Source organism: Trachypithecus francoisi, unplaced genomic scaffold, assembly GCF_009764315.1.
Source record: "Trachypithecus francoisi isolate TF-2019V2 unplaced genomic scaffold, Tfra_2.0 Lachesis_group0, whole genome shotgun sequence".
In the NCBI taxonomy this organism is placed as follows: Eukaryota; Metazoa; Chordata; class Mammalia; order Primates; family Cercopithecidae; genus Trachypithecus; species Trachypithecus francoisi.
Window position 1 is genome coordinate 9,469,163 of NW_022681453.1, and position 25,226 is coordinate 9,494,388.

General features: G+C 36.3%; 1 protein-coding gene across 4 annotated transcripts in view; it reads left to right on the forward strand.

Annotated features, from left to right (window-relative positions):
- Positions 1-13,247, forward strand: part of DHX36 (DEAH-box helicase 36) — a 55,113-nt gene extending 41,866 nt beyond the window's left edge. For 2 of the 4 annotated variants that reach the window (XM_033203742.1, XM_033203744.1), the window contains exons 18-25: positions 511-684; positions 828-914; positions 2,174-2,257; positions 4,600-4,699; positions 4,796-4,886; positions 8,072-8,192; positions 8,879-9,031; positions 9,415-13,247. In XM_033203742.1, the coding sequence (XP_033059633.1) occupies positions 511-684; positions 828-914; positions 2,174-2,257; positions 4,600-4,699; positions 4,796-4,886; positions 8,072-8,192; positions 8,879-9,031; positions 9,415-9,600 (996 nt within the window). In that variant the 3' untranslated portion in view covers positions 9,601-13,247. Of the gene's footprint in view, positions 1-510; positions 685-827; positions 915-2,173; positions 2,258-2,682; positions 3,439-4,599; positions 4,700-4,795; positions 4,887-8,071; positions 8,193-8,878; positions 9,032-9,414 lie in introns of those variants that run through there. The other 2 variants (XM_033203746.1, XM_033203747.1) reach the window with 2 other exon arrangements.
- The last annotated feature ends 11,979 nt before the right edge of the window (positions 13,248-25,226 follow it).

Genomic DNA, 25,226 nt, shown 5'->3' on the forward strand with positions numbered 1-25,226 from the left:
ACTTTTCTAGCTGTCCACAGTGGGGTGGTTGGACCAGATGACCTAGGGAATCAGAGCAGAACTCACTCCCATTTTCTAGGGTTTTAGATAGTTCCTTTTTCTTTAGCTTTTCTGTCTCATGTCACCTAAACTACTAGAACCTAGAGAGTATGCATTATGCATTCCAAATGTATAATAGTGTATCTTTTGTTTTTGTTATTTGTTTCTACAACTTTTATACTTTATTAGGTGATTTTCTTTATTTAACAGAAAGTTTGTCATTTCTGGTATTTCTTCTTAACACAGAAAAGCCAAGATGTGCGTTAATTTTGGTTTCGTTTAAATAAGTTTGTAACCTTTGCTGACCTCACAACTTATGTTTTGGTAGGGAAAACTAAAGCTGAACAATTTTCGGGCATTTGGACTTAGAAGAGAGAGTAGTGGCTTGTTACTCTTTTTAAAGCAACCTAAAATCGTTTTAAATGTAACGCTTTACAGGATCGATTTTAAACACACACTCTTCCTTTACAGAACGCTTTAGATAAACAAGAAGAATTGACACCTCTTGGAGTCCACTTGGCACGATTACCCGTTGAGCCACATATTGGAAAAATGATTCTTTTTGGAGCTCTGTTCTGCTGCTTAGACCCAGTACTCACAATTGCTGCTAGTCTCAGTTTCAAAGATCCATTTGTCATTCCATTGGTAAGAAAAATGGAAACAAAACCAATTTATTTTAGATATGAACAGGAGTTGCTTAGATATATTTTTATTAGCATTTTATTAGAATGCCTTTCTCTGTTATAGCATCAGAGCAATTTAAATTGCCTATATCTGCTCTTTTTAAGGGAAAAGAAAAGATTGCAGATGCAAGAAGAAAGGAATTGGCAAAGGATACTAGAAGTGATCACTTAACAGTTGTGAATGCGTTTGAGGTAAAAAAAAAATCTTGTTCTGGATTATGACAGTTTATCCAAATGGAATGCTGATAATAGAATAAGGATCATATTTAACCTTTTGAAATCTGTGTTATAAGGCCGGGCCCGGTAGCTCATGCCTGTATTTGTAGCACTTTGGAAGGCTGAGGCAGGTGGATCACCTGAGATCAGGAGTTTGAAACCAGGCTGGCCAACATGGCAAAACCCTGTCTCTACTACAAATACAAAAATTAGCTGGGTGTGGTGGCGGGCAACTGTAATCCCAGCTACTCAGGAGGCTGAGGCAGGAGAATTGCTTGAACCCGGGGATGCAGAGGTTGCAGTGGGCCAAAATCGTGCCACTGTACTTCAGCCTGGGCGACAGAGTGACACTCCATCTCAAAACAAAAAAACAAAATATATATTATATAATCATAAATATCAGGAGTGAATTGCTGAGAATGTTGAAATTTAGCTGAACATTTAAAAAAAGTTATAATTCATAGTAGTTTTTGGTAAGAATGAACAAGTGAATTGTTTATTTTAAAATTTTGTATTTAATAATTTCTTTGTATCTTTGGCTTATTAACATTCATGACAGTCTCTTTCTATTCATTAATAAACTACCCTGTATTCAGATTTAACATGTAATAGAGGATCATAATCATGTGCATAATTCAGATTAGAGAGACATTTTCTGCTCCCAAAAGCCAGATGTATCTGAGGGTAAACACTTATCACCTATCTTGGTAAAATTTAAATGTAATTTGGTTTTTAGAGGCAGTATCTTTTTTCTGTAGCTCTACATTCTGTTTCGTATGGCATATTATGGGGGAAATTCATGTTTTTTTGTCTTTGAGCTTATTCAGCTTGTCTTTCCTTTTTACCCCATTTCCCTCCTCTAAAAAGAAGCAAACCATAAAGAAAAGTTGTAAATTTGAAAATATGTAATAGCATTTAAGTCAGTTTAATAGTGTGCTCTGTTTGATGAGTGTATTACGTACAGTTTGGATGTCATTTTGTGTAAAATACGTAATATATTACTGTATACTTAATTGTATAAAGGTCTGGAACTTCATTGGTGGTTATCTCTTAAGGACTAGGATCATGGGGAGCGTATGTGTTTTTAGTTTGTCAGTTATAAAATTTTTCGAATTTTTTACAAAGAAAATTAAATATTAGTAGAATATTAAACTTTTACTAAAATAAAGAGGGAAACCAGTAGTAATCTTCGTTTGCAGGAAGAATATATATTTCTTCATTTCTTTGCCCCATAGGGTTGGGAAGAGGCTAGGCGACGTGGTTTCAGATACGAAAAGGACTATTGCTGGGAGTATTTTCTGTCTTCAAACACACTGCAGGTAATGGTGAATGTTTTGCAATAATTATCATATATGCTAGATTACAGAATATGTGTATCCATTTTGTACAATTAGATCTATAGCAAAAAAGTCAAATATATGGAAATTGAGTATATTTGTATATATACCCAAAATAATGGGGGATCTTTCTTAAATCAACTGCAACAAAACAAGGAAAAGAAACACAGTTCCAGAGGGTAAGAGCATAGCACAGTAAGGTTCAATTTCTGTTCCTGTCCCCACATTCTAGTTGCCGTTTTGATGATTCAGACTGAGAATTTTTGCTAACACTTCTAAAATCTGTTGATAAGTATCAAATAGGATAGATATCTGTATGTTTTCTGGTTTCATACAGTGAAACACTGCAGGCAAGCATTTGTAAACAGAAGAAAACAGTAAAGAGGGTGTATACCATTATATTTCAGACTACACTGAACTGGGGATTCGAAGCCAGTGGGAATAGAAATATCCTCATCTTCTCCCAGGACACCTACACCCCAGCTATGTGACATGAGGCCTGATACTGGACGTTTAACAGATGTACAAAGTAATAAACAAAAAAATCTAACATACCGAATCAGAAGTGCCCAGTCATTAGCAAAATGGAAAAAAAGGATCACCACAATTCGGAAAGAAAGGAAAAGAAAAGAAAAAAAAAAAAATGGAATTCCATGTTTCAGTAGAAAACAACTTACAACTGTTTCATAATATGGAATAACTAATAAGAATATGAATCCAGCAAAACAAAGGTTAGAAAATAAACAATAGAGTGAATGAAAAGACTCCTGAGCTGAGAAAATAAATTGAAGAACAAAAGAAATCACAAGGAATAGAATGGATACCCCTTAAAAACAAGTTATTGCCATAGGAATAAAGCTTGAACTAATCACAGTTTATGGAGGTACCTGAAAAAGACAAAAATTAAAGCAATAAGTGAAATCTTAAAGACAGGAAGACAGGACTGATCCATCATAAGAACAGTAGATAATTAGCATCTGCATAGAAATCCTGTGTAATTTCATATTTATTTTGAGCCGTATATAAGAACATTTTTTTTTTTGAAATGGAAAAAATGAACAGAAGTATGAAAACATAACTGAATCCAAGTGTTTGAGAATGTCATGTTCAGTCAGGATATGAATTCGGGTGTAAAGAAAAACAACAGGTATTCAAGAAATACTATAACCCTGATCTCTTCTTGAAAAGCCCATTGACAGTGAAGTGCTGTCAGTTAAAAGGGGAATCACAGTGGAGATTTCAGGATTGGAGAGTGCATGCTTAATCAGCTGGTAGTATACATTAGAAGTATTTAAATGTAGAGCTAATAATAAAATGGTGTTAGGAATTATACATGCAAAATAGAATGTAAAGATTATTATCCTGAATAGTATAAAATAATGGCAGTAAAAACCAGGAGGTGTCTAAGAAAGTCAGGTGTAAGGAAATTAGGTGGGGAAGTCACACCTTTCATAAAAGGGATATATACTTAAATATAACCAACTTTATATTTCATAATCTCTAAAAGGAATTCCTTAGGAAATATTTCTGTGCTTATGAAAATTTAAGATTCATCTGGTCATTCACTTTCATTTCTATTTAACTTTTCGTTAAATTGAACTAAAGTTAATTGTTGTATAAAGAATTTCTATACTATGATTCTGTCATTAGGATACATTTCTTCTATCAGTATATATGCTTATTGGGTGTCTGCAATCTTGTTTATTTAGAAGACTGAGTATTGAGGCATGGGAAGTACTTTTGTATATTACTTGAATGCTTTATAATTACTTGAATGCTTTATAATAAGCCATGTATCTTTTTTTCCAAAAAAAAAAAAAAAAAAAAAACCTTAAGTTTACGTGCCATTGTGAACCATATTTAATTCTCAGTAATAGAAATATGGATGTTGATTATTTTCTTTATGCTTTTCTATATTTTTTTTAAAATGGGGATGGAAAGTAATTTTTAAAATTCTATTAGTCTTTAACAAAATGGAGTAATCCTTAAACATCGGTGGCTATTCCTTACAACATGCAAACTTTTTCTATGAAAAGTCAGGTAATATTTTAGGCTTACAGGCCATAAGCTCAGTTACAAGCAGTGACCTCTGCCATTGTAGTGCAAAAGCAACCAAATGTAGATGAATGGGTATGGCTGTGTTCCAATAAAATTTTATTGACAAAAACAGCTTTTGTAGTTTGCCAACCTTTGCTTTAAAACATGTTTGCAAAAGTTTTCATAAAGCAGAGAGAGCTTACAACTCAATTTATCTATTAGTGTATATTTTGTAGTCTCAATGTGTGAAAGGTATTCTAGTTCTATTTGTTACCATTGCTCCCTAGATGCTGCATAACATGAAAGGACAGTTTGCTGAGCATCTTCTTGGAGCTGGATTTGTAAGCAGTAGAAATCCTAAAGATCCAGAATCTAATATAAATTCAGGTACAGCAGAAAACACAGTGTAAATAAGTATCTTTTGTCTATTGTATCAGTATTTTACTTGTTTTCCCTCTACCTTCTCACCCCCCCCCCCCATAGATAATGAGAAGATAATTAAAGCTGTCATCTGTGCTGGTTTATATCCCAAAGTTGCTAAAATTCGACTAAATTTGGGTAAAAAAAGAAAAATGTAAGCATTGAAGATTATTATGAATTACTTGTAATTCTCTTCTTAAACTTTTGAAATCTAATGTAACAAGGCTTATATTATAAATTTGTTCTTATTCATATGTGGGTTATGTTCTTGTTCTTTTAATCATTTCAGAGAATGTGAACTGTTTAGCATTGGTATCACTTTCCCTCACAACATATCCTGGAATCACCTCTCTGATAACCCATTATTCACAAAGAATGCTACCACATCATGCCAGTGTAAATATTAGAAAAGCCAGCCTGCCAGTACATACCAGTGCCTGGATAGAAATTGCTTAGAGTAGATTTTATTTCAGAAAACTTTTTTCCTCTTGTCTTATAAAATGGATAACTTAGCTCTTTGAATAAAATTATTATATCACTATTTTGAGAAATAAAGTATAACAATGTATGTACAGATAGCCTCAGTAGTAATTGGAGACAGCAATGAAGCATGAGCTAGAATGAGCTAATTCTAGCTAAAGGATACAGAGAAACTAAGAGTCACAGATGGCCAGTGGTGTGGTTTCTACTATTTTGGAAGGCACTCTGGGTTAGAATTATGTATTGAGTCATTAAAATAGTCACTGACGCAGTGCATGGATGAGTGAGTTTTTAACTTGATAGACATGTCTTAAGGAAGTAATTTCAAATGTTTTCTAACAGCTATATTGTAAATAATACAGATTTCTAGTAGCAAATGGAAAATTGTGGTTTTATAATACTATATAATGCATCTCCATAGGTGAGCTTTAAAACAGTCATTGTGTAGTAACATGTAAAATATTTAAACTGATGTTAAATGAAAGTTGGATATTCTAGAATTACAAACATGAAAAAATATAGACTTTACAGATAGGCCAAAGTGCAGACATTGTTCTTGGGCAATGGTTCTCAACCAGGGTGATTTTGCCCCCAAAGGGGACATTGGACAGTGTCTAGAGATACATCTGGTTGTCGTAACATTGTGTCAGTAGTACTAAAGTCAAGAAACCCTATTCCAAGGTATGAAGGAATGGGTAACTGATGAATTTTAATCATTATGGTTGGATTATTTACATTTTAAGTGATCTAAGTACTTTTTCAAAATTAATACTTGGACTATTTTTTTTTTTTTTTTTTAATGTGTACCTAACTTTACAGGTAGCTTAACAGAGAGTTACTTTGAAATTCATTTTATTTTCCTCTCTGCCATCCTGGGTGGACTTTATGAACAAACATAGTTTTCCTTGGGCTGGTGCATTGTTTTTGTCCAGACTAGGGGTCAGCAAATTTTGACCTATAGGCCAAAAATTCGGTTTTGTACATTTTTTGTTGGAACACAGCCATGCCCATTTGTTTTCATGTTGTCTATTCTGCTTTCCTTCTACACTAGCAGAGTGAAGTGTTTGTGACAGAAATTATAGACCCCCAAATATAGACCCTAAAATATTTACTATCTGGTCCTGTATAGAAATTTGCTGGACCAGGCACAGTGGCTCACACCTGTAATCCTAGCACTTTGGTTGGCTGAGGCAGGCAGATTGCTTAAGCCCAGGAGATGGAGGTTGCAGGGAGTCAAGATTATACCATTGCACAGTGAAAGGAGATCATGCTACTGCAGTCCAGCTTGGGTGACAGAACAAGACCCTGTCTCAAAAAAAAAAAAAAAAGAAATTTTCCAACTTCTACTGCTCTAGTTATGCAGGGTTGCAGGGTGGCATTGGTAAATTGACTTGAAGTGAAAAAAAATAATTTTTGGTTATTCTCAGTATTTGAGCTATGAATTTGTAAGTATGATTCATGATTTTGACTACAAGTATTATGAATTCTTAGAACTTCAGAAGTGGCTGGGTGCGGTGGCTCATACCTGTAATCCTAGCACTTTGGGAGGCCGAGGTGGGTGGACCACCTGAGGTCAGGAGTTTGAGACCAGCCTGGCCAATGTGGTGAAACCCCATCTCTACTAAGAATGCAAAAACTAGCTGGGCATGGTGGTGGTACATGCCTGTAATCCCAGCTACTGGGGAGACTGAGGCAGGAGAATCACCAGAACCTGGGAGGCGGAGGCTGCAGTGAGCTGAGATTGGGCCCCTGCACTCCAGTCTGGGTGACAGACCAAGACTCCGTCCCCAAAAAAAAGAACTTCAGAAGAGACACTCGTAAAAACAAATAGGAAAGATTAGTGGATTATTAGCTTTTATGCTGTTAATTTAATACAGGTAATTAATATTAACTATTTAAAAATTATTAAACATCTCCCTGTTGAATAACATTAAAGACATTTACAAATTTAGATAAAATGTATATGACTATAAAAAAAGTATATGACTATCAAATGTATATGACTATGTATATGACTATCAAAAAAAGATTGAATTAGAACTGTCAACATGAATTTAAACAGAATTCTTAACTTTTCATTTTTTATTCATCTGTAAAATTTTTAAGTTAATAATTTTACAGTTATTTTGTAAGTCAAGGGCTGTTTATCAATATGATTGTCATAGTAAAATGTATAGACTCTTGATACGAATCACTTAATTATTTTAGATATTTATTTTGTTCTTTATTCTTCAGTGGAATAGTGTGCATTGACATTATGGAAAAGAATATTCTGTCATTTTTCTAAAATATTGAGTAATTATACCTGCAAGAAGAAGATTAGTTACATGATTTAAATTATTCATACTGATAGCATTTTTTCATATATTTTTAAGGAAATTGTGCTCTGTCCTCAAATATAAATACATTTTTTTACAAAAATAAACTGAATTATTTTCTGGAGTGTTTTTTTTTCTTGAGGCGGAGTCTCGCTCTGTCGATCTGAGCTCACTGCAAGCTCCGCCTCCTGGGTTCAGGTCATTCTCCTGCTTCAGTCTCTGGAGAAGCTGGAACTACAGGTGCCCGTCACCACGCCTGGCTAATTTTTTGTATTTTTAGTAGAGACGGGGTTTCACCATGTGAGCCAGGATGGTCTTGATCACCTTGACCTCGTGATCCCCCTGCCTTGGCCTCCCAAAGTGCTGGGATTACAGGCGTGAGCCACCGCGCCCGGCCATTCTCTGGAGTTTTTTTAGATTCCGGGATTTATTTGGTTTTTACTAAGCTCTTCTATCAGGTTTTCAAGTAGTGTTAAAACAAACAAAAAACATCCTCTAGAAGACTTCTTTTTAACAAACTGCATTTTAACTTTTTTTAAAGGGTGAAAGTTTACACAAAAACCGATGGCCTGGTTGCTATTCATCCTAAATCTGTTAATGTGGAGCAAACAGACTTTCACTACAACTGGCTTATCTATCACCTGAAGATGAGAACAAGCAGTGTAAGTGAACGCTTAAAATAATTAAGGATCCGATTATCTGTCTCATTATATTTTTATGACAGTTTTAATGATTATATACAAACTTCTCTTTTTTGTTGTTTCTTATTCCTGTGACATGAATAACTTTGTCCCTCAAATAAGCTATTCTTTTAATTTTCAGGTCTGTAATGATGGATCTTTGTAATTTAGTTAGGACAGTTATTGGATTGCATAATTTTCTTTCAGAGCTTGCTTTCAAGGAATATTGGCATATTTTATGGTATACAGGAGCTTACATTGTATAGAGAATTTTGTTAGCATGTCAATATATCTTATAAGTATTGTTCAGCATTTTAAGTGAGATTCTGTTTATATTTTTCTCTTTAGAACAGTAATTTGAGATGATTTATAAAAAACTGGATAAAAATAACTTCAGCTATGTTCGTGTTTTGGTTTTGTCACTCAGAAAATATTTTGTTCAAACAGTAGTGCTTAGTTTAAACTAAAAAATATTCCTGTGTTCTCTGAATAATGAAGATGACTCATTTAAAATGGTATTTCTTACAAATTAATCTCTGTAATTACAATAGCAGGTGAATATTTTAGAAGGAAGGTACTTATTAATTAATACTGGTAATATTGTTGAATTTACATAGTAATCTCTTCAGACTCCTGAATGTATTAATTCACTTTAATTTTCATTACAGATATATTTGTATGACTGCACAGAGGTTTCCCCATACTGTCTCTTGTTTTTTGGAGGTGATATTTCCATCCAGAAGGATAACGATCAGGAAACTATTGCTGTAGATGAGTGGATTGTATTTCAGTCTCCAGCAAGAATTGCCCATCTTGTTAAGGTAACTGACTTTATGTGATTATCTTTAATCTACATGTAAGTCAGCATGTGGTCAAGTGGTTTTGTTCAAAATGTTACATATATTAACATTTCTTGCTGTATTTCAGCAGAGCAAATAGTTTTGAAAAAATGGTCCCTGGTTTTTCTGAATTGTTTTTTGAGATGGTAACAGACCAGCCATTCTAAATGGCTCAATGTGATTGCATGTGAATTTTAACTGTAGTTATTCGCTCATAACCACACTTTAGTTGATTGCTCACTAAATATTTTAGCTTTTGAGACATCGCTTTTGAAACTCCTTGTATCAGGTAAATCAGTTTCATTTATTATGTTATTTGGTAATATATCTGCTTTGTTGAACATGTATAATTTTTCCAACCTTAGGAATTAAGAAAGGAGCTAGATATTCTTCTGCAAGAGAAGATTGAAAGTCCTCATCCTGTAGACTGGAATGACACTAAATCCAGAGACTGTGCAGTACTGTCAGCTATTATAGACTTGATCAAAACACAGGAAAAGGCAACTCCCAGGAACTTTCCACCACGATTCCAGGATGGATATTACAGCTGACAAATTTTCAGGGGTGGTCTGAAAAATCTGTTTGACAGCCATTCTTCATCATTGTTTAAATTTTGGCTGGATGCCAAACCCTGGGACATGACCAATTTTCATGTGTAAGGTAGAAACTTTCAATAGGTAGTAAAGACTTAATGTGCATGACGTGATGTTATATGGAGCTATTTCATACATATATATATACACACACACACACACACCATAAAAGCAATATATTCTCTGATCATATACTCTGCTGTGGTCATGCCCACTCTTTGGGAGTATATTCCCTTTATATATATTGAGTATTGTCCACTTGAGAAATTCCTTTGTTCTGTTATACAAAATTAATCTTTCTTATAATGATTGATGGTACCACCAGTAAAAATTGGATGTTTGCCCAAAAAAACAGTGTCAGTTAAGAATTTGAACACAACCACATTTTTGAAAATGAAACTTCTATCAGAAGTAAATTAATTTGTTGTAATAAAGTCCAGTATTTAATAAAATGTACAATGTTAAATCTCAGCCAACTTCTTGGATTGGTTTCTACATTTCCACCTATGGCTTGGTTCATTTGCTGTTTTTACTATTTTTAAAACATATGTGCCTTTTTTACATCACCCTGTAGCAGCATAATACAGCAATTGAGAGCATGGTCTGGAGCCTGATTACCTCAGTTCCAGTCTCAGCTCTGTCACTTAGTCAGTGTCTTGGCTTCTCTCTCTTTTTCCTTATCTGTAAGATACAGTTGGCCCTCCATATCCATGCGTTCCACATCTGTGGATTCAAACAACTGTGGATAGAAGATAATTTGAAAAGGATGGTTGTGTCTGTACTGAACATGTGCAGACTTTTTTTCCTTGTCATTCCCTAAACAATACGGTTTAACAGCTATTTATATAGTATTTACATTGTATTAGGTATTATAAATAATCTAGTGATGACTTAAAGTATATGGGAGGTTGTGCCTAGGTAACATGCAAATACTGTGCCATTTTATATAAAAGACTTGAGCATCGATGGATTTTGGTATTTGAGGGGTTGAGGTTGGAAACCAGTCCGCCATAGATACTGAGGGATGACTGTAAAGGTAACAGTTGTGAGAATGAAATACATTAATACATGTAAAGCACATAGGCTAGTGCCTGGCACATAGGCTAGTGTCTGTACTCTCTGAATCTTAGTTGTTAGTTGTCCCTGAAGTATTTTCGTAAATATCTAATGATTTTTTTATTACACTTTTTATTTTATTGCTACTTATCTTCTTAGCCAAGGAATAGTGTAACAACACATGCTGTACATTTTCAGCCCTATCAAATAGTGATAAATACTTTCGGTTGCTGGCCAGCAACTGTTTTGTCCCTCCCTTCTTGTTTGCTTATTTGGGTTCCCCTCTGTGCGGCTTTGTGCACAGGTATGTTGGACCCTTTCCCCAAGAGTGAATCTTGCTGTTCTAAATGAATCACATGTGGTCTTATCCCCCTTAGAAATCATTGATAAGGCGTGAGTACATAAACATATCCTGGTGAATGGCAACTGAGAAGTGATCTTCAAGAGGGTGTCTGAAAAATGTTTTACTCACTAATAAAGGAGGAAATCTTGCTCTCCCTGGACATTGTCTTGTCTGACTCTGATAGTTGGAACTGCTGCAGCCAACTAATGATCACAAGGGGACACAGACTCACAGGCTGAGGTTGGCTTAGTGGAAAGATAGAACTCATCCGAGCCTTTGATAATGCTGGTAAGCTTCAGAATTAACCCATTCTAGAACTGCTCTACATGTGGACTTATTTTGATATGATAAAAACTCTTCAATTGTTTAAGCCACTTTTCATAGGATATTGTTAGTTTTTTGTTGGTTTTTTGTTTTGTTTTGTTGTTTGTTTTTTGAAGATAGTGTCTTGCCCTGTCACCCAGGCTGGAGTGCAGTGGTGTGATCTCGGTTCACTGCAGCCTCAACTTCCTGGGTTCAAGTGATCCTTCTGCCTCAGCCTCCCAAGTAGCTGGGACTACAGGCTTACACCACCACACCTAGCTAATTTATGTATTTTTTGTAGAGACACCGTTTCACTATGTTGCCCAGGCTGGTCTCAAACTCCTGTGCTCAAGTAATTTGCCCGCCTTGACTTCCAAAAGTGCTGGCATTACAGGTATCAGCCACTCTGCCTGGTCCCTAGTAGGGTATTTTTAACTTGGCAGAAAGGATGTTAATCGGAAACATACACTATCCATCACTGAGTATTATACTATTGATTTTGCAATATAAGAATTTTAAAGTATTTGTCTGACAGAAGGTGTAAAAGTGCTGGACATGCTGCAGAAAGAAACAGGAAAAGTATCTTTCTGCACTCTAAAAAATGGAAATTTTAATGTACCTTCCAACAAATACAAGGAAACCAAGAGAGTAAGGTATCATACAATGACTGGGATGTATTGATAATGCTACAATGATCCATTAACAGCTCTCATTCAGGTACTGCTCGTAATCCTGGGAATGTGTGTTACCTGTTATATCTTGAGTCCATTATCTTGGCTGTTCTTCTAAAAGTGATCTGTCTCTTATTGAATTCTGGCATTAGAGTCGTGTCACAAGATTAGAGCATACTGGTTTTGCCTATAAAGTCGAGGTGACCATCCGGTCTTTCTTGCTCTGTAAGAGTTTATGTCTGTGCTTTTTTTTTTTTTTTTTCCTTGCTTGTATTATCCAGTTTAAATCCAGTCAGTTGGCCAGAATGGTCTTGGAAGAAAGGATTTAGAGATTCTGTAAAAAAGATTGTTAGTTGGTTCTGTGTTTGCAAACCAATATTTAATTCCCATATGAATGGGAAAAATGTTCCCGAGGAATTATTTAATTGATGAGGTATTCAGAGATTAAAGCAGTTATTGTTACCTCCAATTTATGTCTTCTGTACAGCTGATCAGAATGGACAATTTAATCCAAGGTGCTATTTATGTTGTTTCTTTTGTTTACAAAATAGGGCATTACTGAGTAGAAAATACATTCCAGGTCTAAGAACTGTTCGTTCTTTAGGAGTTTTTAAAGAATAAGACTAATTAAATTAAGAAGCAAAATCTGTTTGATTCATCATTTTGAGTAATGCAGAGAATAACTCTTGGAAAAAAAAAATACCTGAAACAGAGACTTACCAGAAAAAACAAAAAGAAATTAAACTACTGAATAATCTTTCAAAAGCATCTTTGAAAAGTGAGCACATGTGATGCCTTCCCAATTAATTAATTTGGGCAAAAGCTCTGTATAAACTTACACCAATTATTGCAGGGCATTCTCTATTACTGCATTTTTAAAACAAAGTCCTCCCCTAAAAGTTATGAATTATACAAAAGCTTTAGGAGGAATTTTAGTACTCCTTTACCCAAAGTAAATAGTGATAAATTTCTGTCTATTCTTAGCTCTGAGTTTTTATTTATTTATAAGTCATTGCGATCATGTATATTCATATATTTGTAATATGCTAATTGTTCTTAAATGGGATTTTTGTTCTTATTTTAAAATAATACATCCTCACTGGAAAATATTTGGAAATGTAGCAAAGTAAATCATGTTACCATTGTTCCATTTTGATATATATAAACTTTAGGTATTATTTTATATATAATAAATTTTAAGGTATTATATATAATAAAATTAACCAATTTAAGTATATAATTCAGTGAATTTTGTCTAACATGTAGTCATGTAATTACCACCACCACAGTCTTGATACAGAACATTTCTTTTTTTCCCCCGAGACATTCCTGTCTGTCACCCAGGCTGGAATGCAATGGCACGATTCCAGCTCACTGCAACCTTCGCCTGCCCGGGTTCAAGCGATTCTCTGGCCTCAGCCTCCTAAGTAGCTGGGATTACAGGCACGCGCCACCACACCCGGCTAACTATTGTATTTTTAGTAGAGACGGGGTTTCACCATGTTGACCAGGCTGATTTCGAACTCCTGACCTCATGATCTGCCTGCCTTGGCCTCCCAAAGTGCTGGGAATACAGGCATGAACCACTGCGCCTGGCTGATATAGAACATTTCTATCACCTAAAAGTTTCCCTTTTACCCCTTTGTAGTCAATCCCTTGCCCCCACTTCTACCCCCTGGCAACCTATTGATCTGCTTTTTGTCACTTTCGTTTTGCCTTTTCTAGAATTTCAAATAACCAGAATCAGATAGTCTTTTTGTCCAGCTTCTTTCACTGAACATAATACTTTTGAGATACTGACACTGTTAAATGTATTAGTAGTTAGTTCCTGTTTTATCTTTTATCATTCAGTAGTATTTGCATTGTATAGTCATACTAGTTTGTTAATTCATTTACCAGTTGATGGACATTTGAGTTATTTTCAGATTTTTTTGCTGTTATGAATAAAGCTGCTATGAACATAAGCATATAAGTCTTTGTGTGGTTACATTTCATTTCTGTTGGGTAAATACCTAAGATTAAGGTTGTTGTATTATAGTAAGTGTGTTTATATAAGAAACTGCTAAACTTTTCAGAATTTGCTGAAATTTTACATTCCCAACAGCAGTATGTGCTGGGAGGTTCAGAGTATTCACGTCCTTGCCAGTACTTGGTATTTTTAGCTGTTGTTTTAATTTTAGCCTTTAGTGAATGAGGAGTCCTGTCTCATAGTGGTTTTAATTTGTGTTTCTAAAATGATTAATGATGACCACCTTTTCATGTGTTGTTTGCTGTTTTCCTTAGTAATCTTATGTATTTCTGTTTGGGTTTTGATATTTCGTCTCATGTCAAATGATTGGGGTTTTAAGGATATATCTGACCAGGGAGAAGGAGGATTACTAATTAGTTTTAGAGATACAGAAAGTTATTATTTATATTCCTTAACATTTATAATGGCCAGATGTGCTACTCTTGACTTAGTTGGTAAAGTATAAAGAGTTAAGCTGGTGTTATTAAGTGCCAGGAGAGACTAGCACCAGTTTTATATAGTTATGAAGGCAAGAATTCATCGTGAGGTGAAGAATGGGACATAAGAAAAAATATTTATTGGTATTGGGAAAGTCATGGGAAATAAGGAAAACAGCTGATATGGAAGCACTGTAGAGCCAAGAATGACAGAGAACTTTTAAATTGTGACTACTTTTTTTTCTGGTTCTTAAATTTGATTCATATCTTAATGATCTAGTATAAATTTTCGAGTTGTATTTTTCTGAGTCCTTATATAGTATATTATGTTACCTTATAACAGTGAACGTCATGATTGGGAATAAAATTAATTTTAGCAAAGCTTTAATTTAATGAAAAAGTGATTCCTTAGTGACTTATCTTTTAGGCCCTTTTAGCTGTATACTTTAAATATTTCAATACTTAATCATTCCCATAGTCTTCATTCACCTCACTTTCTCTTAATGGCTGTTTCTCTTGTTAAATGAGAGGGTTTGATTATTTTTACTTGTTCCAGAAGCCAATTTTTTTTTCTTGTTTTTTTTTTCACGCAAAAGCAAAACAGAACTTTCTCTAACATTTTTGTAGTATCTGAAGTAAGAATATAAATGGAAGCCAACATAGTAGATCTCTAAATATTTTAAAATTTTAAATTAGTTTAACAAACTTAAATAAAACGTCCTTTTGGCCAGGTGTGGTGGCTCATGCCTGTAATCCCAGCCCTTTGGAAGGCCGTGGTGGGCGGATCATTTGAGCCCAGGAATTCAAGACCAGCCTGGGCAACACGGTGAAACCCTGTCTTTACAAAAGTTACAAAAATGAGCCAGGCATGGTGGCATGTGCCTATAGTCCCAGCTACCCAGGAAGCTGAGATGGAAGGATTGCTTGAGCCTGGGAGGTCAGGGCTGCAGTGAGCCACTGCACTCCAGTCTGGGCAATAGAGCAAGACCTGTCTCAAAAACTCCTTTTGACAGATACACATTAATAATGACAAAATCAAAAGTGGCATAAAACAATATTGAAGATGACTGTTAGCCATAGTTTCTTATTTTTCCAAATACTCTTTTTTTGCATCAATTCATATAATAACCATATTTTTTTTTTCTTTAGCTTGTTAATATTGTAGATTGCTGTCTTAGTCATTTTCTGTTGCTGTAACAGAGTATCAAAGACTGGTTAACTTATAAAGAAAATACATTTTTTTTCTTACAGTTCTTAAGTCCAAGACCAAGGTGTCGGCATCTGGTGAAGGCCTTCTTGCTGTGTCACAAATGGGTACATCCCATGGCTAGAGGGCAAGAGAGTGTATGTCATCTCAAGTCTCTTATAAGGTCACCAGTCCCATCATGGAGACTTCATCCTGATGAACTTAGTTAAGCTTAAAATTACATCCCAGAGGGCCCACCTCCAATCAACATATGAATTTGGGGATTAAGTTTCCAACGCATGAAATTTATGGGACATATTCAAATCATAGCAATCATATCAGTTGATTTTTAAACATTGAGCAATCCTTGCATTTCTGTAATAAACCCCCACTTGGTCTCAGTGTGTAATTTTTTAAATATATTGCTGGATAGGATTTGGCCTGAAGATTTTTGTCTCTCTATTTATGGAAGATACCAATCTATAGTAGCCTTTGTTTTAATAATGTAATGCCTCATAAAATATGTTGGGAAATGTCTTCCTCTTATGTTTTCTGGAAGAGATTATGCATAATTGCTGTTAATTCTTTAAATGGTTGTAGAATTTTCCAATAAAACCATTTGCACTTGGAGATTTTTTTCAGACATTATTTTAAATTGTGAGTTTATTTAGTTATTACGAGATTATTCAATGTCTTGGTAGTTTGTGGTTTTTATTGGTTCATTTTCTCTAAGTTTTTAAATTTATGTGTGGAAAGATGTTTTGTATTGATCAGAAGCCTGGGAAGCAGTAAAAAAATTTTGAGTTTTTTGTAATACCCCTTTATTATTTTTTAATGTCCGTAATGTGTGATCTTTAATGATAGATTCATTTTTCATTGATTTTTCTCTCGTATTCTGTTTTCAGTTTTATTGATTTCTACACTTTATTTCCTTCTTACTGCTTTTTTGGTTTAATTTTGTCTCATTTCTTGAGGTGAAAGATTAGATTTCTTTTCTAATACAAGTTTCCTGTGCTATAAACTCTCTAAGTAATGCTTTAGCTGCATCCAATGTGTGTTGATATTTTGCATTTTCATGTCATTCATCCAATGTATTTTTTATTTCCCTCTTTATATATTTTTCTCTTTAATACATATATTATTTCGGAGTGTGCTGTTTTAAGTGCCCAGTGTTTTGAGATTTCCTTGTCCATTATTAATTTCTAGTTTGATTCCGGTATGGTCAGAGAAAATACTTTGTATGATTTCAGTCCTTGTAAATTGGTCAGTTTGTTGTATAACTCAGAATATGGTTTATCTTGGTGAATATTCCTTAGCTATATTTAAAAAGTGGATAATCTTATGTTGTTGGGTAGTATACTGTAAATGTCAATTATATCCCATGTGTTGGCGTTCTGTTCTATACTTTTTTTAAGTTCTAGGGTACATGTGCACAACGTGCAGGTTTGTTGCATATGTATACATCTGCCATGTTGGTGTGTTGCACCCATTAACTCATCATTTACATTAGGTATTTCTCCTAAGCTATCCCTCCCCCATCTCCCCACCCTACAACAGGCCCCGTGTGTGATGTTTCCCAGCCTGTGACATCCAAGTGTTCTCATTGTTCAGTTCCCACCTATGAGTGAGAACATGCGGTGTTTGCTTCTCTGTCCTTGGGATAGTTTGCTCAGAATGATGGTTTCTGGCTTCATCCATGTCCCTACAAAGGACATGAAGTCATCCCTTTTTATGGCTCTGCATAGTATTCCATGGTGTATATGTGCCACATTTTCTTAATCCAGTCTATCATCGATGGACATTTGGGTTAGTTCCAAGTCTTTGCCATTGTGAATAGTGCCACAATAAACATACGTGTGCATGTGTCTTTATAGCAGGATGATTTATAATCCTTTGTGTATGTACCCAGTAATGGGATAGCTGGGTCAAATGTTATTTCTAGTTCTAGATCCTTGAAGAATCACCAGACTGTCTTCCACAATGGTTAAACTAGTTTGCAGTCCTACCAACACTGTAAAAGTGTTCCTATTTCTCCACATCCTCTCCAGCACCTGTTGTTTCCTGACTTTTTAATGATCGCCATTCTAACTGGTGTAAGATGGTATCTCATTGTGGTTTTGATTTGCATTTCTTTGATGGCCAGTGATGATGAGCATTTTTTCATGTGTCTGTTGGCTGTATGAATGTCTTCTTTTGAGAAATGTCTGTTCATATCCTTTGCCCACTTTTTGATGGGGTTGTTTGTTTTTTTCTTGTAAATTTGTTTGAGTTCTTTGTAGATTCTGGATATTAGCCCTTTGTCAGATGAGTAGATTGCAAAAATGTTCTCCCATTCTGTAGGTTGCCTGTTCACTCTGATGGTAGTTTGTTTTGCTGTGCAGAAGCTCTGGTTTAATTAGATCCCATTTGTCAATTTTGACTTTTTGTTGCCATTGCTTTTGGTGTTCTAGACATGAAGTCCTTGCTCATGCCTATGTTCTGAATGTCCTGAAAACTCTAGGTTTTCTTCTAGAGTTTTTATAGTTTTAGGTCTAATATTTAAGTCTTTAATCCATCTTGAATTAGTTTTCATATAAGGTGTAAGGAAGGGATCCAGTTTCAGCTTTCTGCATATGGCTAGCCAGTTTTCCCAGCACAATTTATTAAATAGGGAATCCTTTCCCTGTTTCTTGTTTTTGTCAGGTTTGTCAAAGATCAGATGCTTGTCGATGTGTAGTATTATTTCTGAGGGCTCTGTTCTGTTCCATTGGTCTATATCTCTGTTTTGGTACCAGTACCATGCTGTTTTGATTACTGTAGCCTTGCAGTATAGTTTGAAGTCAGGTAGCGTGATGCCTCCAGCTTTGTTCTTTTACTTAGGATTATCTTGGCAATGTGGGCTCTTTTTTGGTTCCGTATGAAGTTTAAAGTAATTTTTTTCCAATTCTGTGAAGAAAATCCTTGGTAGCCTGATGGGGATGGCATTGTATCTAGAAATGACCTTGGGCAGTATGGCCATTTGCACGATATTGATTCTTCCTATCCATGAGCATGGAATGTTCTTCCATTTGTTTGCATCCTCTTTTATTTCATTGAGCAGTGGTTTGTAATTCTCCTTGAAGAGGTCCTTCACATCCCTTGTAAGTTGGATTCCTAGGTATTTTATTCTCTTTGAAGCAACTGTGAATGGGAGTTCATTCGTGATTTGGCTCTCTGTTTGTCTGTTATTGGTGTGTAGGAATGCTTGTGATTTTTGCACATTGATTTTGTATCCTGAGACTTTGCTGAAGTTTCTTATAAGCTTAAGGAGATTTTGGGCTGAGACGATGGGGTTTTCTAAATATACAATCATATCATCTACAAACAGGGACAATTTGACTTCCTCTTTTCCTAATTGAATACCCTTTATATCTTTCTCCTGCCTGATTGCCCTGGTCAGAACTTCCAACACTATGTAGAATAGGAGTGGTGAGAGAGGGCATCCCTGTCTTGTGCCAGTTTTCAAAGGGAATGCTTCCATTTTTTGCCCATTCAGTATGATACCGGCTGTGGGTTTGTCATAACTGGATCTTATTATTTTGGGATACGTCCCGTCAATACCTAGTTTATTGAGAGTTTTTAGCATGAAGGACTGTTGAATTTTGTCGAAGGCCTTTTCTGCATCTATTGAGATAATCGTGTAGTTTTTGTATTTGGTTCTGTTATATGATGGATTATGTTTATTGATTTGCGTATGTTGAACCAGCCTTACATCCCAGGGATGAAGCCCCCTTGATCATGGTGGATAAGCTTTTTAATGTGCTGCGGGATTCAATTTGCCAGTATTTTACTGAGGGTTTTTGCATTGATTCATCAGGGATATTGGTCTAAAATTCCCTTTTTTCGTTGTGTCTCTCCCAGGCTTTGGTATCAGAATGATGCTGGCCTCATAAAATAAGTTAGGGAGGCTTCCCTGTTTTTCTATTGATTGGAATAGTTTCAGAAGGGATGGTACCAGTTCCTCTTTAAACTTCTGGTAGAAGTCAGCTATGAATCCGTCTGGTCCTGGATTTTTTTGGTTGGTAGGCTATTATTGCCTCAATTTCAGAGCCTGCTATTGGTCTATTCAGGGATTCAGCTTCTTCCTGGTTTAGTCTTGGGATGGTGTATTTGTCCAGGAATTTATCCATTTCTTCTAGATTTTCTTATTTGCGTAGAGGTGTTTATAGTATTCTCTGATTGTAGTTTGTATTTCTGTGGGGTCGATGGTGATATCCCCTTTATCATTTTTTATAGCTCCTATTTGATTCTTCTCCTTTTCTTCTTTATTAGTCTTGCTAGGGGTCTATCAATTTTGTTGATCTTTCCAAAAAGCCAGCGCCTGGATTCATTGATTTTTGAAGGGTTATTTGTGTCTCTCTCCATCAGTTCTGCTCTGATCTTAGTTATTTCTTGCCTTCTACTAGCTTTTGAATGTGTTTGCTCTTGCTTCTCTAGTTCTTTTAATTGTGATGTTAGGGTGTCGATTTTAGGTCTTTCCTGCTTTCTCTTGTGGACATTTAGTGCTATAATTTTCCCTCTACACACTGCTTTAAATGTGTCCCAGAGATTCTGGTATGTTGTGTCTTTGTTCCCACTGGTTTCAAAGAACATCTTTATTTCTGCCTTCATTTCGTTATTTACCCAGTAGTCATTCAGAAGCAGGTTGTTCAGTTTCCATGTAGTTGTGTGGTTTTGAGTGAGTTTCTTAATCCTGAGTTCTAATTTGATTGCACTGTGGTCTGAGAGACAGTTTGTTATAACTTGTTCTTTTACATTTGCTGAGGAGTGGTTTACTTCCAACTATGTGGTCAATTTTGGAATAAGTGCGATGTGATCCTGAGAAGAATGTATATTCTGTTGATTTGGGGTGGAGAGTTCTGTAGATGTCTGTTAGGTCCACTTGGTGCAGAGCTGGAACCTTAACCTTAGTAACCAGAGCTTAACCTTCTGTCTCATTGATCTGTCTAATGTTGACAGTGGGGTGTTAAAGTCTCCCATTATTATTGTGTGGGAGTTTGAGTCTCTTTGTAGGTCTCTAAGGACTTGCTTTATGAATCTGGGTGCTCCTGTATTGGGTGCATATATATTTAGGATAGTTAGCTCTTCTTGCTGAATTGATCCCTTTACCATTATGTAATGGCCTTCTTTGTCTCTTTTGATCTTTGTTGATTTAAAGTCTATTTTATCAGAAACTAGGATTGTAACCCCTGCTCTTTTTTTGTTTTCCATTTGCTTGTTAGATCTTCCTCCATCCCTTTATTTTGAGCCTATGTATGTCTCTGCATGTGAGATGGGTCTCCTGAATACAGCACACTGATGGCTCTTGACTCTTTATCCAGTTTGCCAGTCTTTGTCTTTTAATTGGGGCATTTAGCCCATTTACATTTAAGGCTAATATTGTTATGTGTGAATTTGATCCTATCATTATGATGTTAGCTAGTTATTTTGCTCATTAGTTGATGCAGTTTCATCCTAACATCAGTGGTCTTTACAATTTGGCATGTTTTTGCAGTGACTGGTACCAGCTGTTTCTCTCCGTGTTTAGTGCTTCCTTTAGGAGCTCTTGTAAGGCAGGCCTGGTGGTGACAAAATCTCTCGGCATTTGCTTGTCTCTAAAGAATTTTATTTCTCCTTCACTTATGAAGCTTAATTTGGCTGGATATGAAATTCTGGGCTGAAAATTCTTTTCCTTAAGAATGTTGAATATTGGTCCCCACTCTCTTCTGGCTTCTAGAGTTTCTGCTGAGAGATCTGCTGTTAGTCTGTTGGGCTTCCTTTGTGGGTAACCCGACCTTTCTCTCTGGCTGCCCTTAACATTTTTTCCTTCATTTCAACTTGGTGAATCTGACAATTATGTGTCTCGGGGTTGCTCTTCTCGAGGAATATCTTTGTGGGTTTCTCTGTATTTCCTGAATTTGAATGTTGGCCTGCCCTGCTAGGTTGGGGAAGTTCTCCTGAATAATATCCTTCAGAGTGTTTTCCAACTTGGTTCCATTCTCCCCATCACTTTCAGTACACCAATCAAACATAGATTTGGTCTTTTCACATATTTCTCGGAGGCTTTGTTCATTTTTTTTTTTTTTTTTTTTTTGAGATGGAGTCTCGCCCTGTCGCCCAGGCTGGAGTATAGTGGCGCGATCTCGGCTCACTGCAAGCTCCGCCTCCCGGGTTTATGCCATTCTCCTGCCTCAGCCTCCCGAGTAACTGGGACTACAGATGCCCGCCACATCGCTCGGCTAGTTTTTTTGTATTTTTTTAAGTAGAGACGGGGTTTCACCGTGTTAGCCAGGATGGTCTCGATCTCCTGACCTCGTGATCCGCCCGTCTCGGCCTCCCAAAGTGCTGGGATTACAGGCTTGAGCCACCGTGCCCGGCCTGTTCATTTCTTTTTACTCTTTTTTTTCTCTAAACTTCTCTTCTTGCTTTATTTTATTCATTTGATCTTCAATCACTGATACTGTTTCTTCCACTTGATCGAATCGGCTACTGAAGCTTGTGTATGCGTCATGTTGTTGTCGTGCCACGGTTTTCGGCTCTATCAGGCCATTTAAGGTCTTCTCTATGCTGTTTATTGTAGTTAGCCATTCATCTAATCTTTTTTAAGGCTTTTAGCGTCTTTACGATGGGTTCAAACATCCTCCTTTAGCTCGGAGATGTTTGTTATTACTGATTTTCTGAAGCCTACTTCTGTCAACTCATCAAAGTCATTTTCCATCCAGCTTTGATCCATTGCTGGTGAGGAGCTGTGATCCTTTAGAGGTGAAAAGGTGCTCTGATTTTTAGAATTTTCAGCTTTTCAGCTCTGGTTTCTCCCCATCCTTGTGGTTTTATCTACCTTTGGTCTTTGAGGATGGTGACCTACAGGTGGGGTTTTGGCGTGGATATCCTTTTTGTTGATGTTGATGCTATTCCTTTCTCTTTGTTAGTTTTCCTTCTAACAGTTAGAACTCTCAGCTGCAGGTCTGTTGGAATTTGCTGAAGGTCCACTCCAGACCCTGTTTGCCTGGGTATCACCAGCAGAGGCTGCAGAACAGCAAATATTGCAGTGAACAGCAAATGTTGCTGACTGATCCTTCCTCTGGAAGCTTTGTCTCAGAGGGGCACCTGGCTGTATGTGGTGTCAGTAGGCCCTAGTGGGAGGTGTCACCCAGTTAGGCTACTCAGGGGTCAGGGACCCACTTGAGGAGGCAGTCTGTCCATTCTCAGATATCGAACTCTGTGCTGGTAGAACCACTACTCTCTTGAAAGCTATCAGACAAGGACCTTAAAGTCTGCAGAAGTTTCTGCTGCCTTTTGTTCAGCTATGCCTGCCCCTAGAGGTGGAGTCTACAGAGGCAGGAAGGCCTCGTTGAGCTGTGGTGGGCTCCACCCAGTTCAAGCTTCCTGGCCACTTTGTTTACCTAGTCAAGCCTCAGGAATGGTGGACGCTCCTCCCCCAGCCTTGCTGCCACCTCGCAGTTTGATTTCGGACTGCTGTGCTAGCAGTGAGCAAGGCTCCATGGGCATGGGACCCTCTGAGCCAGGCATGGGATATAATCTCCTGGTGTGCCATTTGCTAAGACTATTGGAGAAGTGCAGTATTTGGGTGGGAGTGTCCCGATTGTCCAGGTACTGTCCAGTCACGGCTTCCCTTGGCTAGGAAATGGGATTGCCCGACCCCCTTGTACTTCCCCGGTACGCCAATGCGCCACCCTGCTTCGGCTCACACTCCTTGGGCTGTACCCACTGTCCAACAAGTCCCAGTGAGATGAACCTGGTACCTCAGTTGGACATGGAGAAATCACCCATCTTCTGCATCATTCACGCTGGGAGCTGTAGACTGGAGCTGTTCCTATTTGGTCATCTTTGAAATCCTGTTCTATACTCCTAATGCTATATTATCATTTGTCTATGTTTTCCTTTTAGTTCTGTTTTGTACTTCATATATTTTAGTTCATGTATTCTGTCCTAGTTTGTACTTCATGTATTTTAAAGCTCTATTACTTGCTGCATACACATTTAAGATTTTTATGTCTTCTTGGCATACTGACCCTTGTATAGTGTCCCCCTTTGTGCCTGATAATTCTCTTTGCTCTGAAGGCTTTGTCTGATACTAGTATAGCCATTCCAGCTTTTTTTAAAAATTTATTTTGAATTGGTATTTGCTTGACATGTTTTTCCATTCATTTATTCTAAACCTACCTATATTAATTGTATTTGAAATGTGTTTTGAGTGGATAGCATATGGTCAGGTAATTTTTAAAGTTTCTGTGAATATCTATCTTCTAATTACAATTGAGACACTTACATTTTATATATTCATTCATATGTTAGGAGTGAAGTCTGCTGTTCTGTTTTTGCTTCCTTTATATAGTTTTTTCATTCCTGTTTCCCTTTTCCTGCCTTCTTGTGGGTACCTGATTTTTTTTAACTTCTGTTTTGCCTTGTCTATTGTGTTTTTAAATATATCACTTTGTATATATTTTTTGTTGCTCAGTGGATTACAGTATACATATATAACTTATCAGTTGCCTAGTATCAACAGTTTGACACTTCTAGTGAAATATAAGAACTTTGCAACCACTTAGGTATTTAGCTTACTGCTTTATAATTTGTTTTCTTAAATATTTCCTTTACATACATTGACAACCATATCAGATAATACAGTTTTGCTTTCAGCCATCTCACATTTTTAAAACTCAAGGATAGCCTATTATATTTATCCAAATGTTTACCCATTCTGTTCTTCATTCCTCATCTTCCAAGTTTCATTCTGTTATTTCCTTTCTTTGAAATACTTTCTTCAGCAATTCTTTTTTAAAAATTAATACTTTACTTTTTAGAGCAGTTTTAGGTTTACAGAAAAATTGAGCAAAAGGTATAGAGGTCCCATAAACACCTTTACCTCCTCCCATCAGTTTTTTAAATTAACATCTTGTATTATGGATTATATTTGTTATAATTAATGAGCCAATTTTGATACTTCATTATCAAAGTCCATAGTTTACACAGGGTTCACTTTTGGTGTTGTACATTTTGACACATGTATAATATGTATCCACTATCACCATATAACACTTTCACTGCCCTAAAAAAATCCTCTGTACTCTACCTATTTTTCCCTCCCTATCCCCGAGTCCCAGGCAACCACTCTCTGCGTGGTTTGCCTTTCCAGAATGTCATATATTTGGGGTCATAAAGTGTGTAGGCTTTTCAGATTGGCTTCTTTCACCTGGCAGGTGCATTTAAGGTTACTTCATGTCTTTTTATGGCTTGATAACATTGATATTATTGCTCATTAATATACCATTGTATAGGTGTAACACAGTTTATCCATTCATCTATTGAAGGATATCTTAGTTGCTTTCAAGTTTTGACAATGATGAGTAAAGCTACTATGAACAAGTTTTCCTGTGGGCATATTTTCCACTCATTTGGATAAATACCAATGAGTCTAATTGCTGGATCATATGGTAGGTGTGTATTTCTGTAAGAAACTGCCCAACTGTCTTCCTGTTTTTGCATTTCCATCAGCAGTGAATAAGAGTTCTGCTGCTCCACATTCTCATCAGTATTTGGTATTTTCAGGGTCTTAGACTTC